Source organism: Orycteropus afer, unplaced genomic scaffold (genome assembly GCF_000298275.1).
Source record: "Orycteropus afer afer isolate SDZICR_OR568_19922 unplaced genomic scaffold, OryAfe1.0 scaffold00401, whole genome shotgun sequence".
Lineage (NCBI taxonomy): Eukaryota > Metazoa > Chordata > Mammalia > Tubulidentata > Orycteropodidae > Orycteropus > Orycteropus afer.
In genome coordinates this window covers 424,109-441,921 of record NW_006921988.1, presented here as the reverse complement: position 1 = coordinate 441,921, position 17,813 = coordinate 424,109, and the positions used below count along the sequence as shown (strand labels likewise).

The following is a 17,813-nucleotide window of genomic DNA, read 5'->3' as shown; positions in this document are numbered from 1 at the left end:
ATTTAATTTTTAGAAGGTCCCAATCATCTGGCTTTTCTTCTGCTGTTGGTGCATTTTGATTTGTGCTTGGTAGTCTATTTATACCAAATATTAGGGCCCGTAAGTTTGACCCTAAATTTTCCTTGAGAAACCGTAGTTCTAGGTTTCACATTATCACTTGCAACTTTTGAAAACAACTATTATAGAAAATAAAGTCTAACTCCAATATTTTGCTATGCCCCTAGACGGACTAAAAGGATCATACTGAGCATATCACCACCACCTTCAGGGTCCTAGAGAACTTGTCGCTTGTGTTTTTCTGTACCAACAATCACTCCTTTCTTAAGAACTACTCTGACAATGCAGTTAGGCATTTTTGCCTAGTTCTAATATGTACCTTATCTACAGTGCCATTTTATTAAAATGCAACTGCTGTGAATAATTGCTCAGGAAGGTTTGAAAATACTATTACAACCTAAAATATGATTTGAGTTGGTACCTAATGAATTCTAATCTAACCATATTTTTTAAAATAGTAACAATACCACATCCTTAAAACAGAACAGTCATTCAAATATTCACTGAATTAATACCACTGCCATACCCACAGACACTGTGGTACACCAACGGATACTATGGGACACATGGAGCAACTCAGTGTTATGTTGGCCATACAAGGGAAGCTCTGAGCCAGAGAAGTCCCTATAACTCAAGGTTATGGAGAAAGCATACTGCACATGATACAATTACATGTGATCTCAGTGCAAAGCAAAAAAAGGTAGTTTTGTTAAATTTCAGTTTCAAAGTAAAATTTTACGATATTCTTAACTATAGCTACCGATTAATTTTTACCCATTAAGATACAAGTGATTATTTAATGAGAGCAGATATTATTATGCAGTTAATGACAGCAGATATCACATGCACAGTTAAGCAACATTTATTCAAAAGTAATATATTTCTATAATAATTCTTACCTTCTCATAAATTTTAGTGATTTCTTCATTTGAGCTAAACACTAGCTGTAATGCCCCACATCCTGATGCCCAGATAATTTTCTGTATAGCTCTAATTACACAAATATCAGGCATATACCTTGAAGCCTGCAAAATAGTTAAGTAATTAATACTATTAATAGGATATTAAAATGAAATAATCACTAGAAAAACAAAAATGGTTCTCCTTGTAAAGGAAATAGGAATAGTCGTAAGCAAGCACTACTATATTTAGGTTCCCAAGTTGCCTTTGTCCCCCCCCCCTTTTTTACCAGCCATACCACAAAATATGTTCTAGTCATCAACTGGCCCTGTACTATTTTCATAAGAACATTAAAAAGACTACGAAAAAGATCTAATCATTTCACTTCCAGATTTTTATCCAAGAAAAATGAAAACCTATGTACACACAAACACCTGTACAGAATGCTCACAGTTAACTTTATTCACAGCCAATATAATGGGAACAATTAAAATATCCTTCACCAAGCATATGGGTTAACAAAATCTGGAATATTCAAAATGGAGTACTACTCTGCAATAGAAAGACATGAACTACTGATTAACACAACAAATGTCAAGGTCACTGTTCTGAATTAAAGAAGCGAGACTTGAAAACAAAAACTACTCTACAGTGACAAAAATATCAATGGTTGCCTATAGCCAGGGATCAAAAGAAGAATGGAGTTCAAAGAAGCCTAAGAAGAGTGATGGAAATGTTCTGTATCTTGATTGTGACAGTAGTTTCACAAGTAAACACAACTGTCAACTCACTGAACTGTATGCTTTATAAGGATGCTATTTACTGTACATAAATTATACTTCAATTAAGTGGATTAAAACAGAAAGTACTAATAGATAAAATTCATGTAAAGGAAACTTTAAACTGAGATAGTGGTTAAAGTGAATGGATCTAATTAAGCCTCAAATTGTGATAAAGATTATTTCTAATTTCACAGAGGGTCAAAAATAGAAGAAATGAACATTTCAGGATTTCAGAGCTTTAAAAGTTTAATACTAACCTCATCAGATATCTGTTGAGCAAGACGAATGGACACATTTCTAAGCATGCACTCAGATGATGGATTAGGAATACTCTGAAGGGCACTTTGTAGCACGACTGCTTGATCATGAGTAACTTGATTGATCTGAAAACAGTTAACCATTTTACTTGGAGTAAGTAATTTGTACATAACCAGAACCCAACCATTTGCTCCTCATCCATTACCACTTCTTCAAGATGACCTTCTCTCTCTCTCTCTCACTCACACATACACACACAGCAGGAACCCTGGTGATTTACGCAACAAGCAATTCACATTGCTAACAATGTGAACATCCTTAGTCTTCTTGTACTTTGGAGTGCCACATATCCCTCTGCAAATCCCCATCATAGATGAAGACAACATGTGTTTCTACATCTGGGCTCAGATTAACTTGCAGAGGATAAATGATACAACAGAATGGTTCTACCCTCATCTACAGACTTGGTAAAGTTCTGCACATCTTTTATTATGTATGCTCCCTGCTCACATTCCCCTATGTCATCAAATTTTCTTTGAAAAGGAGAAAAATTAAGGCATATTTACAAAGGAATAATAACATACAAAAGACACCAATGCTTTACTGAATAGCAAAACTAAGATTTTAAATCCATGACAAAAAAAAGATAAATTTTTATTAAGTAGTTACTAGCCAGGCAATTCTGACTGCTTTCAAGTTCTAACTCCCCTTCTGTATACTCTAAGTATTTCTACAGTATTATAAGACACGTCTACTTGACTGATTTTGCATTTAGAGCTCCCTATTGAATGTGAACTTGAGATTAGACTATTATATACCTTTTTATCTCTAGTGGCATACATTTTCTGAATAATTACTGGAGCAAAGGTAAAAAGGGAACCATAATACTGTTTACCTCAACTAAGCACCTGTATGGGGGGATGGGGATCACAGCTCCCTGGTGGCAGAAGTGTTTATGCTCAGCTACTAAATGAAAGGTTGGCGGTTCAAATATACCGAGCAGCACCACAAAATAAAGGCTTGGTGATATGCATCCGAAAGGTCACTGAAAACCTTATGGTGTGCAGTTCTAGTCTGAACGTAGGGTTCACCATGAGTCAAAATCAACTCAATGGCAACAGGTTTGGTTTTTGGTATTGGATCAGACATCATGACAAGAATCCATTTTTATCCTAACAAGAACCTCTTTTTTTAAACCTAGTAAGAAACACTAGATCTTAACATGGAAATAGATAATACACATGTCCATGAAAAAACCACCAGGCTGTATAGCATAAGAGATTACACCATATCAAACTCCTATATATCCATTATATAGATTCAACAATTATCAACAAAGGACCAAAACTGTTTTATCCACTACCTTTCTCCCATTTTCCACCTATCTCTCTACAACAGGATTATTTCAGAGCAAATCCTAGACATCATATAAATTTCATCTGTAAACATTTCAGCAATTATTTCCAAAAGACAGAGAGGCTTTCTTTGAAACATAACCGTATCATCATCACACCTAAAACAATGAACAATTTACTTAATCCATAATATCACATATGAAGCCCATATTCCATTCTCCCTGATTAAGACCTAAGTCATTTTTAAAGATGATCTATAGCCATATAACTTCATTTTCTACCAGTAAATTAGGATAACAATTACTTATGATGCGTATAAAATTACTCAAACTTTAATTACAATTAAAGGTATATTTTGGCATCTTCTAAGAAGGCATTATACTCTGGTATGCTGTGAGAACTTTTGCTCATATGGATCAAGAATGATACCAACCAAGGCAGAGAGAGTCAGAATAGGCTCAGAATTTAAGGTTAAGTTTAATTTAAGGAAGTTTAAGTTTAAGGAAGTTGGCACAGGCTAAATTGATCTTATCTCTTTTATTATTATCTGTGTGTTTATCTATCTTCCTAATAAGAGTTAACAAAAGACTCATATGGGGTTTTGTAAGGCTGAAAATGATTGAAAGTTGAACAGGAATTAAAGAAGCAGGGAGAAACTGCCCTCTCCAATCAGTAAAACAAGGTTTTGAAATTTTAGTATCAATAATTTATTAGAAGAAAACCTCTACAATGAGGTACCAATGGAAAGGAACTTTTAATATTCTTAACCAACCTTGAATGCTGAGAAATTTAACTTTAAAAATTATCTACTATTATAAAAAGACTTTTTTAAAATTGGGTATTACCGATGTCATGGTATTCACACCTTCCACACCTGGATGACAAGCCTCTGCCACAGCTCTAACATGGCCGTAGCCAATGGCAGTCAGCAACAGTTTGGCTATTTTAAGAGCATTGAGGTAGGCACCCCTTCGAGTTTCCATATCTGCATTTGGTAGAAAGTTGTTTCTTGTAAGCATACTCAGGACAAGGGGTAAGCCACCACTTTTCAAGAAGTGAAATTGAAAGTCTGAAGAATCATCAGCCAGAGGTGCACCAGCAGGCATTAACAAGGCATAGACTACCTGGGGAAAAAAAGGGACAAACACTGTATTAAAAGGTTTTTGAAAATTATTGTTTCCATCTCCCCTGTTGTCACTGTTACGAAATTCTTGCCCATTTCAAAATATTTCATCATAATCTTACCCACGTTTTTCACATTTCCAAATAAAAGTCAAATTTTAAAACATCAAATTAACACAAAAGGAAAAAACCAACCTCTGTTAAGTATAGCACTTGTGAGGCTGAAGGACCAAAGAAAAGTGAGTCAAGTGATGGGCTAAGGCTGCTCTCCCCAAGTTTTGCGTGGTCTAAACAAATAGCTCTCAGTTTTTCTATTGTTGTGCTATCTGTAAGAAAAAAGAGACACAGTCTAAAAACAAAACAATCCATGTATTCATAGTATCTCGCTTATGGTATGTTGAATACTACTTTAACACGAAATTAACAATCAATTCAGTGAAGCCATAGATTCAAACTTCACAAGACATAAACAGACCTGGATTGGTAAAAATTAACCAGGATTCTATCATCAGTCAACTCAAACATGAAGGAAGCAGTCCTCTACTTAAAGACCTTAAATCAATATGCCTCCCTCATCGATTAGAGAACAAAAAACATAAAAAGCACAGTAAAATGAAATAGGGCTTACTAAAAAAACTCTTCTTATTAGCACATTTACTATTCTTTGCCTCCCTATGCATTAACTGTTTTGGTTTTTATTGGTATCCTAGAAGCTGAACCTTAACAAGCAAGCATGAAAAAAGGAAATAATGGCTAATGGTCACTTCAAAATAAGCAGACCTTTGTATCTTTACCTTTTGTTGTAATGTTAAAACATGATTTTTTTAAATCACAGTGGAAAAAAAGTTAAAAAAAAAAAAATCCCTTGACACAATTCATCATTAGCTATCAGATTTAAGAATAGTCAATCAACTTTAGAAATCACTCTAAATAATCAAGTTATTTCCAAGGCAACTGCCCTATGATTAAAACACCACTTGATAATATTTTTTTTAAATAAAGGGAAAAACTTCATTAACAGGCCTGGAGTATTCATTCAGTTGCCGCATTATAACAACCAACTTTTAACGTGTCAAAACTGTTGGTCTTCCCTAAAGGAATATAGTGATGAGTAATGTAACTAATTGAAGTATTGCATTTTTATAGAAAACATTTTTTAATATCTTCTCATGTTATTAAATATTCATCTCCTACATCATTTTCATCAATTTAAATGATAGTTATGTCATCTTACCAATATTACCAGTTATTACTGGGTATTTAGGTATCTCTCTCTCTCTTTTTTTTTTTTAAGAATGAAGATCCTTGGATTTAATTTTTCTAATTCTTTCAACCAAGAAAAAAATCCCACAGGCATAAAGAACTGTAAAGTCCAAGGCTTCTGACATATACAACCAAATTACAACCCTTAAAAACAAGTCAATTCATACTCTTATCAACTATATTTGAGAAAGGGTTGCTTGGATTAAAAATATTCTGAGTTTAATGTTATTGGGCTAAAGTTTATTCATCTGAGGAGTTTGGACAATTTCAGCTCTAGGGGTAAAGTGCTGGGCTTCTAACTGTAAAGGGTGGCAATTCTACAGTCTAGAAAACCCTGTGGGCAAGTTCTACTGTCACAATGGGCTGCTTGAGTCAAAAATTGACTTGATGGCACCTAACAAGGCCAACAATTCTGTGAATATAAATGATTTTAGATCTGATTATGTATGTGCTCACTTTACGAAATATGGAAAAACAAATTTTAAGCCATGCATAACCCTATCATTTAAGATTTTCGCTTATTCCTTTCTAATCTTTTAGAAAGATACCTAAATCTAAGTTTGTGAAGAATGGGAATTCCAGCGCACTTAACTGATCGAGTGGCAGTTGTTAGAACAGATAAGGAAGGGGATAGTGTGTAGTTCAAAAGTGGAAAAAGTGTACAAGAGCACTGTCTCCTTTCACCATACTTATTCAATCTGTTTGCTGAACAAGTAATCTGAGAAGCGTGACTATATGAAGAAAAACGTGGTATCAGGATTGGAGGAAGAATCATTAACCACCTGTGATATGCTGAAAATGAAGATAAACTCAAAGCAACTTGTGCATGAAAGAAATTACTCAGTTTTCAATACGGATTACAGATGAATGTGAAAAAAACAAAAATCCTCACAACCAGACTGATAAACATCATCATGATAAACGGACAAGAAATTGAAGTTGCCAACAATTCCTTTTTACTTGGATCCACAATCAACGCTCATGGAAGCAGAAGTCAAGAAATCGAACAACGTACTGCATGGGGTAAACCTGCTTGCTGCAGCAAAAGACTTCCTTAAAATTTTAAAAAGCAATGATGTTACTTTGAGGTCTGAGGTATGCCAAATCCAAGCCATGGTCTTTTTCAATCCCCTCAACACATGTCAAAGTTGGATAATAAAAAAGGAAAACAGAAAACTGTTGCATTCAAACCATGGTATTGGTAAAAAAGTACTGAATATACTGGACTGTCAAAGAATGACTATATCAAGTCTTAGAATAAATACAATCGGAATGGTTCCTCAGAAGTGAGGATGGTAAGATTGTGATTCACTTATTTTGGACATGTCATCACAAAAAAAAAATTGCTATGTACAGCAATTATGATTAGTAAAGTTAAGGGGACAGCAATAAGGAGGAAAATGGTCAATGAGATAGACCGACAGTATTTTAATAGGGGGCTCAACATGAAGATGGTGCAGAATCAGGCAATATTTCATCATTCTGTTATAAAGAGGGATGCCATGAATCAGAGCACTCAACAGCAAGCCTAAACAATTATTAAATAGTACAGGAAATAATGAACAATAACAGACATCAATAGCACAAACCTTGGTGCTCAACTGCCTACACTTGAATCCCAGAACTGCCATGTAAATTATGTAACTCTGGGGAAATAGCTTCACCTCTCTGTGCCTCTGTTTTCCCATCTTTAAAACAGAGATAAATATAGTAATTCTTTCAAAGGTTATGTTGTTAGTTTTAAATGAGTTAGTAAGTCCAAAGAGCTTACAGAGTTTGGTACATTTTAAGATATTAGCTATACCAAACTCCTAGAAAAAAGGAAGTTCTTATGTGGCAAAGTAACCCATTCTGTCTGGTCACATAGCATACATTTCAACCATTTAGTAATGAGCAACAGTTTGTTTTCCTGACTCACATAGGGAAAGGTCACAGGAGTTCTTAGATACAGTCTAGGTTACAGAGGATTGAATTACCAAAGAGTAGACTGCAGAAGTTCTAAGTTTAACAGCAAATCACAATGGAGATACCTGACTTCAGGCAAAAATTTACAGTAATCTAAAATACGCAAAGTTAATGGCTAGATTAAAAAAAGACTAATTATATATGTTGTTTTCCCTTTAAAATACAAGTGTGTACATGTATGCATACACACCCCAAATGACTACCAAAATGTTATATCTAGTTACCACAGCCAGAAACAGAATTTATAACCACTTCCATTTCTTAGACCCCTTGCACTTCCTTTCTTATAGAACTGAGCATGTGTGTGCATAAACCACCATAGTGACAGAATGGGGTAGCATTTGTTAAGTATTGACAGAAGTGTCAGGTATTACACTAGGGATTTTCTAAACATCACTTCACTTAATCCCTGTAATTCTATGAAATAGTTATTACTAGCCCAGTTTTACAATGAAGCTCTGAAAGATTAAGATAACTTATGGCTAAGACCATAGAGTAGCAATGAGAAGTAGATTTTGAATTCAAGTTCATTTGATTTCAAAGCCTGTAATTTTTCTACTGTAAAACAATCATTGCTGGCTTTTCAAAAGTTGTTGCTTCAAGTTTAGATAATATACTTTGATTATATAAAAAATTTAAAAACACCCTTTAATGTTTCCTGCTTGAGTTGCCTAGCAGTAGTACACTCTCGCCACCTGGTGGCAATAATGCCCAAATCACAAGATCAGGGACTTTGAGAAGGGTTTATGTATTAATGAGAGCTCTGGTGGAATAGCGCCTGAGGCATGTGACTGCTAACCAGAAGGCTGGGGGTTCAAACCCACCAGCCACTCCTCGGAAGGAAGGCTGGGCATTCTACTTCCGTAGTGATAGCGCCTCGGACACCCAAGGAAGGGTTGTTATGAGTTGGCTCTAACTCAACAACAGTGAATTTGGTTTTTTGGTTTATGTTTTAATTTTTATTTGAGGCTGAAAGTACATACATACATAAAGCAACAATGACTTCTACTCAGACACTAATAAATGAAACATTACAAAATTTAAGTAACAGGGATAAGAAAACAAAATGTTTGAGAGATTTCCTTAGCTGGCTAAGACACTCACACTTGAACTGATTCTGTACCACTGCATTCAGAAAGCAAAGTGGGAACGACTTAACAAGGTGTTTACTTTTCTAAAGAAGATAATGGAAGCACAAGAAACTTTTGAAGGTTACCCAGGTCAATTAAAGATGGTGTACTGAATTGTATTTGTCAGGAATGTAGCCCCAAGCACCACTAAAGCAAGAATCAATGAATATAAAACTATATAAACTCAAAAGGACATAAAAACATGAAAAGAAGCAACACTAGAGATATTAACAAATTACTGAAGGTGTAGAGGTATGGAAGAGGGATAGCTGGCTTAGCACAACAAAGATGTTTGTGGAGGATGGGAAAGGAGAGGGCATCTCTAAGTTAGCCCATTCCCCATTGAATCCTAGAAAAGCTAAAGATTTAGAAACAAGTACAGATGAATGAAAGGCCTAAAAATCAGAAGAAATGATTGAAGTCTACATAAGAAGCAAGTTTCTACTCCCCCCATAAAGGATTCAGGCCATTAATTAAGTGGTTATGTTAGACAACACTTTTAAAATATATTTATGAATTATACCACATAATTGTTTGCTTGCTTTTTTGGATATATCACTAAATTCTGTGTTTTGTTACAACAACGACAAAACTTGTAGCAGCCAACTGGTTCTCAATTCTTACTTATATAAATAGACAGCCAAATGCAGATATTTGATGAAAGCAATCAAAGTTAAATAGATACACACAAAAAAAAATTCTGAAAATTATTTGTAATTGCATACTAGAAAAATCTAAATACCCCTATAACACATTTAGATTGGTTGACAAATCTACGGTATGTATATATACAATGGAGTAATATACAGATATAAAAATGAATGAGAGCATGGAGAGATGGACACTGGGAAGAGGTAACTATGGGGAGGAAGTGGGAGGGGAGCTGTTACATTGTGGTAAACTGTGGTCAATGTCAGGAGACAAAGTGTATGTGAACTGCTGTATGGAAAGTGAATTTGCTCTGTAAATCTTCACCCAAATCACAATTAAAAAAAAAAAAAAAGAAATGAGAAAGCTTACTATAAATCATTAAGGAGTGATTTCTACAATATACTGTTATACTGTTAAGCGAGAGAAGCAAAGTACAAGAGTATGTAGTATGTTGCATTTGTGTGAGAAAGAAGGGGGAGTAAGTATACATGCATATCCTTATTTCTGCAAAAACAAATTAGAAGAAACGCACTAACAAAATTTGTTACTGAGAAGAGGTTAACAAACAGAAATGTGTATCTTTTTATATTGACACTTAGAAGCATATGATTTTTTTTTTAACCTATTAAAAAATAAAACATCAGACCAGGGAAGAAAAGGAGTCCCTGGCTGACAAAAATGGTTAAGTGCTAGAATACTAACCAAATGGATGATATAATAGGAAACCATGAATCCATACAAATAAATTGAAATTGCACACCACTGACAAGTATTATGGCTAAAGATGCGTAACTTGAATCTAATCATAATGAAAACAGATAAACAAATTGAAGAGGTAGTCTACAGAGTAACTGGCCTGTAATCTTTAAATGTCAAGGTCATGAAAGTCAAAGACAACAGACAGGAGCTATTCCAGAAGGAAAGTAAAAAGTTGTATCAACTAAACAAAACGATTCTGAAGTAGATTTTTTTGCTCTAAAAGGTCGGGCAATATACTTCCATAGTGGTGCTGCCTCGGAAACCCAAGGAGGGGTCGCTATGAGTCGGATCTGACTCAATGGCAATGAGTTTGGTTTTTCAAAGGACATTACATTATAGCAGAACCTTGGATGGGGTCTAGTGATTTGATGGCAGTAATACTTCCTGGTTTACATGATTATATTTTGGTTATATAGAAAAATATCCTTGGCTCTGTGGGCTGTAGTTTGTCAATCTCTAAAACACAAAGCATGCCCCATTTAAAACAGAATTTGCTAATAATGCCCCCCCCCCCGTTGTCTAGCAAGCACTTTATCTAATTCTCAAAACACACACACAATGAAAATCTTACCTGGTGGCATAAGTTTCATAAGTACTCTTGCTCCATCTCTAAGAGGTGGCATATTTAGGCTACTCCCTAAGTCTGCAACTTGCCAAAGGAAAGAGATGTATCTGGGATGCAGTGACATTATCTAGAATATAAAATGTTCACCTGTAAATTACACCACTCCAAAGGAAAAAAAAGTCCCTGAAATAAATTTGTTGATCTCTGTATTTTTGCTTATGTCATTTCTGCTCTCTGAAATGGTCTGCCTTCTTCATCTTATCACCTTTACAACTCTTTCATCACGCAGACTGAACATACCATAAATATAACCTCCAGTATTTTGTGGCAGCTTTTACTGCTTTGCTAAACTATATACCCACAGAGCAGATAACTTGCAACTCTGTACATAAAAAAGGGTGGCATGCTCCCTACTAGTTAAATTCCTAATCCAATCATTGAAAGGAACTAAATATCCTTCTGACACTGGAGTGGCTGGTATTATTGTAGGCATAACATTCTTGGAAGGGGAAGGAAGGAAAGAGTTGCTATTTCTTTAGATACAAGATACCTTACTGACAATCTGAGAAAGAGTGCAGATATTTTCCTATATAAACAGTTTTAAAGGAAGAACCAGTATCACAGTGATATTTTTCTAAAATTACATATTCAAGAGTGCTCTAATTAAGCTGTACAATAGACTAACTCTATAGTAATTTGGATTTTGCCTCATTAAACTATAATTTCAAGAAAAAAACTGTTCTATATAATACTTTTTTATTCCCAAAGAACTTAAGCATAATGCTTGGCATACGGATCTACTCACCACCCCAGGCAAACAGCTTTCCACTTCTGGATTTGGACCATCACTGTAATGATTACCATGGTTTCCAGGAGATCCAGTTGAGGAATCAGAAGAGCTATCAGGACTTGAAGGCATATTGGAACTTATTTGTGTAAGTTTGGCTGTAATTAGCTGAAAATGACAGATTTTATTAGTATCGAAGACAAAACACAGAATTTAGTGATATATCCAAAAAGCAAGCAAACAAAATTATGTGGTATAATTTCATAAATATATTTTAAAAATGTTGTCTAATATAACCACTTAATTAAGTTGGCTTTTTTTTTTTAAAAAAAAAGTATTGTGATTTTGGTTACAGTTTACACAACAAACTGATTTTCAATTCAACAATTCCAACACAATTTGTTTTGTGACATTGATTGCAACCCTCACAATGTAACAGCACTAGTCCCTATGTTTACCATTTCCATTTGTCCTTTCCTATCACTTCCTGTTTTATGAGCTTTATCCCTTGGACACTGTCCTTTGGATTTCATATAGTTAATTGTTCTAAGGGGTGCATACCTCCCTCGTGTTATTGTTCACCCTTACAGACCTATTATTTAGATGAAAGTTTAGCCATGAAGGGAGCTCAATTCTGGGCTTGAAGGGTATCTAAGGGCTATAGTCTCTAGGGTTCTACCAGTCACTATCAGACCACTAAGCCTGGTGGTCTTTATAGTTTTGAGTTTTGTTCCACATTTTTCTCCTACTCTATCAAGGACCTTCTATTGTGATCCCCTTCACAGCAGTTGACAGTGGTAGCTGGGCATCATCTAGTTCTTCTGGTCTCGGGGTGCTGAGGGCTGAGGTTTGTGTGGTCCGTTAGTCCTTTGGACAAATTATTTCCTTCTGTCTTTGATATTCTTCAATCTTCTTTGCCTCAGACAGGGAAAGACCAATAGTTGCACCTTAGATGGCTGCTCACAAGGTTTTAAGATCCCAATCACTACTCACCCAAGTGGGATGTAGAAAACTACCTTTGTGTACTGACAGTTGACCTTGATGTCCCTTGAGACTATGGTCTTGAGCCTCCAGGCCCAGTGACTCATTCCCTCAAGGTGTTTGGTTATGGCTAAGAAAGTAAAGAAGTTTGTTTTTAAAAACCCTTTTCTCTATCCACTCTAAGTGCCACAATGCCTATCTCACTTAGCGTTACAACCAAAACACCTAACAGAGCATAGCACATAACAGGATCCATGGAATAAATGAAAATAGCCTCAGGTTTGACTTTTGTGAAAAGAGCGATGATTATATATACTTACAGATTTATCTTTTAAGTTTAATTGTCCAATTAGCTTTCTGTCATCTGCAGAATCTATTAGCTCACCGCCCACAAAAAGCTCAATTTTTGTATGGGCGACATTGGCCTTAATACGATTGAGAATACAACGTCGTACTGAACCAATAGTATCATTTGTATGAGACCATACATCCAAGTCATCAACCTGTCTGCCTTGGTTTGGAAATCGAACTATAAAAGAGAGGTGTTTACCACGAAAAGCTCTGGGGGTAAAAAAATAAAAAAGAACATCATCATAGTAAGCAGACTTTCAAATATTTGTGCCATGAAAAAAAGCTGGAAATTTAATACTAAATGTTTCCTTAATGAACAAAAGGAAGCTAAATATATTATAATACCTCAAAAATATATTTTATTGCTTTTAACTACAAATATTATAATCAATATTTAAATAACAATGCAATCATACTGTATTTGTACCACTCTGATAACTACAGCTACAAAAAATTTAGGTATCTAGTTATAATAAATGTAAACAGAGATATAAGTTAAGACTTCACTTCTTTTTGTGCTGTGAAAGCCCAATTCACTAAGACTGTTTTAAATATAGAAGATAAACTTTAGCTTGAGAACATCAACAAAAATGCCAAGATGGTTTTGTTTTTTAAATTCTTAATATCAAAATTCACTAAATATGATACTCTATTGGCATAATATCTTCTTTGGGGTAAGAAATAAAATACAAAATTATATTCAAAGAGCAACTTTATATAATTTCATGGTTAACAAAGAGATCTCTTTAAAAAATTACTGATAGTGTTCATGCTATAAACATCTCTAAATTATAAATACCATTTGAATTACTAAATGCTTAAGTCTACAAGAGAAATTCGAGCAAAGCATTAAAAAATATGTCTTGCTATATTGACTATCTGCCAAAGGAGCTTTTAAGAGTTCATTCCAGTTACTCTCCATCCTGACTATCCTATCATTTTTAATAGTGTAAATGAATGACATAAAAAGACTTGAATTGTAAAATATAAATGCAACACTAAAAAGGCATTTTTCAAATGAAAAAGAAAGAGGACTAGATTCAATGAATGAGAATGCCTTGTCAAAAAAACAAAAATAAAACAGATCCTAGGGGGATAAAAGGGTCTATTATAAAAAAAAAAGGTAAAATACTAATTATGTTTTTATAATGGACAAGACATCAGCATTTCCAAAAATGAAATTTTCTTCACCCTTTTACCTGTCCATCATCACTTTCTTGATCAAACAGCTAAGAAAATACCAAATAAAATACCAAATAACTAAGAATTAAGCACTAGCAGATCCATCACAAACCTCGACATGGGTAGAATTGTTCTTTCCTCGTGATAATCACTGTCACATTCATTTATATATTCCCTTAAAACAGTTAATACTCGAACCATTCGAACGGCTTCTTGTCTTGCACAATTAATACTGTCTTTGTCTCCATCCAAAACACACAACGTGTCATAGGAGGCTTTCAAACGATCAAAGCAAGACTGAATGAAGTCTTCATGGATCACCACCTATAAATAACAGGCCAATTTAAAAACATTTCATGTTGTTTTAAAATGTAAACATTAAAGATAGCTTTATCAGAGTCTATATTGGTAATAAAACCCATGTTTATTAAAAGGAAGCAAGTGTTACGTAAATTAACAAATTTAAGCGAGCTAGTCAAGAAATGAACTTCAGGATTAGGTGTTAGTATCAACAAATTGAGTCGTATCTCTTGCCATTTCAGTATATGATAAATAAGTATACTCAACCCCCCCCCCGCACACAAATACCAAATAATCTCAATTACCTCGAGATAATTGTCAAGGCAAGATTCATTTAGTCAGCAATCTATGAGAGAAATATGGACTAAATAGTTTAGCTCTATTCTTAATAGAAGTTGTGACAAAACAATTTCTAGTTTATTTTGAATTAAAGAAGAAAATCTTAAAATCAAAAATGTTCTCTGAATCAGAATTTGAATTAGAGGAAGTTTTAATACATCTCAATCCTCACCTGATTGACCTGTAACCTTGGACCAAGGTTTGTGTATATTTCTTTAAGGAGATCTATAGCTCTGCTAGCAATATCATCATTACTCTGAATCACAACCTAGGTTCAAAAAGATTAAAGCATTAATACCTTTCAAGAAAAATTGTAATTGGGCATTTAAACTCAAACCACATCCTCAGTTATTTTTTAATGAGCAGTTATTAACCTAATGGTAAGCTGACTTCATAATTTAAGTAAGAAAAACAGACCAAAAGAAAGAAGAGGGAAAACTCAACTTTGAATAAAGAAAGAATGAGACATACATTTTACACACATAAAATATGCTTTGATAAGTGGTATTTAACCCAGCAACTGAACATCCTGGTACTCAAGTTGTGAAGCATTCAAGGGCAAGTTCAAATTAGTTAAAAAGAAAGTAAGAGACAAGATGAAATAAAGTTTAGCATAAAAAAACCCCTCCCCATTTCTACAGATCTTTGTCATTCATCTAATTAAGTCAGTGGTTTTCAGTAATGAGGATAATAAATAATTATACTTAAAATCTCCTATACCACCAAATAACCCAACAACCCTTGAAGTGTTTTAAAGCTGTCCCCTATTAACAGACTTGGGGAGGGAAAGGAAGCAAGCATCGGGAGACTTGGCAGAAAAAAGCATGCCTTTCTAACTACAACTAGCTTTACATTTTGAAGTATCATGGAAATTTTGATTTTTAAAGTGTTTCTGTAGTTTAAAAACGTTTGAAAACTACCAACTTAAAAATAAACATTTGAGTTTGCAGAGAAATATTTTATATCCAAAAACCAATATAAGCTGTATAATAGGTCAGATTTCAAAAGTTAGGAATAATATATTAGTACTATCATGGAGGAGGGAGGTCTGGTAGCATAGTGCCTAAGGCACTTGACTGCTAACCAAAAGGCTGGCAGTTCAAACCCACCAGCCACTCCTCAGAAGGAAGATGGGGCAATCTATTTCCACAGAAAGACTGCCTGGGATAGTAAATGGACTAATGAGAAAGTTACTGATTGTTCCAACCTGCTAAAAGACACATTTGACCACTAGTAAAATAAAATACCACTCCTCGGAAGGAAGGTTGGGCAATCTACTTCCATAGTGATTCTGCCTCAGAAACCCCAAGGAGGGGTCACTATGAGTCGGGTCCGACTCGACGCACATAACAACAACACATCATGGAGGAAAGACTGCCCTGAAGCAGAACATAATATTTTACTACCCCAGGTATTTACAACTATCACAAGTTAAACCAGTGCCAGTAAACTATACATTCATGATCTCTTCTAAAGTAAGTCTTCTCTTCTGTCCTCTAATTATTTTAATAGCCTTAAATGTATTATAACCTAAAACTTTTATCAACAGAGAGAGACAGAGATTGGCATTGAATAAAAAAAGGGGGAACAATAATTCCCAAGACAATAGAACATAAGTGGCAAAGGGAGGAAAGGAGAGAGGGAGGGGGTGTGCCCACTGGCAAACACCACAAAAAGATGATGAACTGGGACTGATTCATCTCCTGGGACCAGTATCAAAATAAAATGAATACACTACAAAATTATGATTCCATACTCATTTGAAAAAGTATATCAGCTATATAGTGTTTTTACTTTTCACTTACCCTCCAAAGGTAGTCTAAACCTATTAACTCCAAATCATCCATCATATAGGCTCTTCTTTTTGCCACTAGCTTTCCCTCTCTACAATTCACAGCTTTGAAGAATCGTTCAAAACATTTCATCCCATTTTCAGTTAACAGGGATGGATCAAGCTGAAGCACATTACTTTCAAAGAAGTCCTTGTTAATATCAGGGTCTAAGTCTGGTTCATCCCCCATCAACTTGGAATACCACTTAAAACAGGCTTCACGATCACAAAGGTAAACTGCATTCTCTGCTAAGCATTTCCATATTTGTTTTGCTTGAGGAGCACAGAGCCACAGCTGGCCATCCTTCAATAAAAATCTTAGAAAAACAAACAATTAACCATTAGTATCTGCATAATTTTATTCTCATGGGCAATCTACTTGGATACGTATAAAATAATACATTTATTACAATATATTTAAGTACAGATTTTTAAAAAGTCATTTCAAAAGAACTTATTTCTCAACTTTTATATGGTACTAAAAAAGTACTAGATATTAACATGCTCATTTAACAAGCATATATTTTGGACACTGTGTGCTAGGAACTCAGCTAATTGGATATAAACATGAATAAAAAAAATTGAACTCAGTTTACTCTTTGAAACTAGTCATTCTAAAGGTGTTTCAATAAGTGATTTGATAAAATGTAAGGGTTAGCATCCTATTCATATGGCATTACTGGAGTTTTAAGTACAACCACACTCCTCCCTTATCAACATGGTAAGGTTCCAAAGACCAGGTCATTATGTGAAAATCAGCATTGTGTGAAAATGGAGGATGGCTACATCAGATCACAAAATGGGGGGTGATGGCATCACTACATAATTCCCAAAGCTCATTACAGTATTATCACTGCCAGATTACATCATTACATAACTGTCAAACCACCAAGATTCATGGCCCAGCTAACTTAACACATAACCATTACAGCCAGCATTACTATCATCTCCCATCTCAGCATTCATTACTGTCAGATGTAAATCGTTAATGCACAAAAAAGCTGGATAAATTTTTACTATTGTCATAAATGAGAAACATTGGATGAGATAGTTAATATGTCAGGAATAAGTGTATTCTACTAAGTGACTTTCATAGATAACCCATCAATATGTAAGCATTAAAATACATTAACTTTTAATACTTTTTGGCGATCTAATATCCATCACTCAAGTGCCAGGCACATTAAACAGAATAACTTACATATGATTTAAACTTTTTATGTAAATAATCAATA

At 34.6% G+C, this 17,813-nt stretch overlaps 1 protein-coding gene across 1 annotated transcript in view; it reads right to left on the bottom strand.

Annotated features, from left to right (window-relative positions):
- Positions 1-17,813, bottom strand: part of USP9X (ubiquitin specific peptidase 9 X-linked) — a 97,259-nt gene that overhangs the window by 39,962 nt on the left and 39,484 nt on the right. The window contains exons 16-25 of the mRNA XM_042782641.1: positions 16,553-16,895; positions 14,920-15,015; positions 14,221-14,432; positions 12,896-13,136; positions 11,613-11,762; positions 10,814-10,934; positions 4,670-4,800; positions 4,198-4,476; positions 1,997-2,122; positions 957-1,082 (exon numbers count right to left, since the gene is read on the bottom strand). Of these exons, the coding sequence (XP_042638575.1) occupies positions 957-1,082; positions 1,997-2,122; positions 4,198-4,476; positions 4,670-4,800; positions 10,814-10,934; positions 11,613-11,762; positions 12,896-13,136; positions 14,221-14,432; positions 14,920-15,015; positions 16,553-16,895 (1,825 nt within the window). The remainder of the gene's footprint in view (positions 1-956; positions 1,083-1,996; positions 2,123-4,197; positions 4,477-4,669; positions 4,801-10,813; positions 10,935-11,612; positions 11,763-12,895; positions 13,137-14,220; positions 14,433-14,919; positions 15,016-16,552; positions 16,896-17,813) is intronic.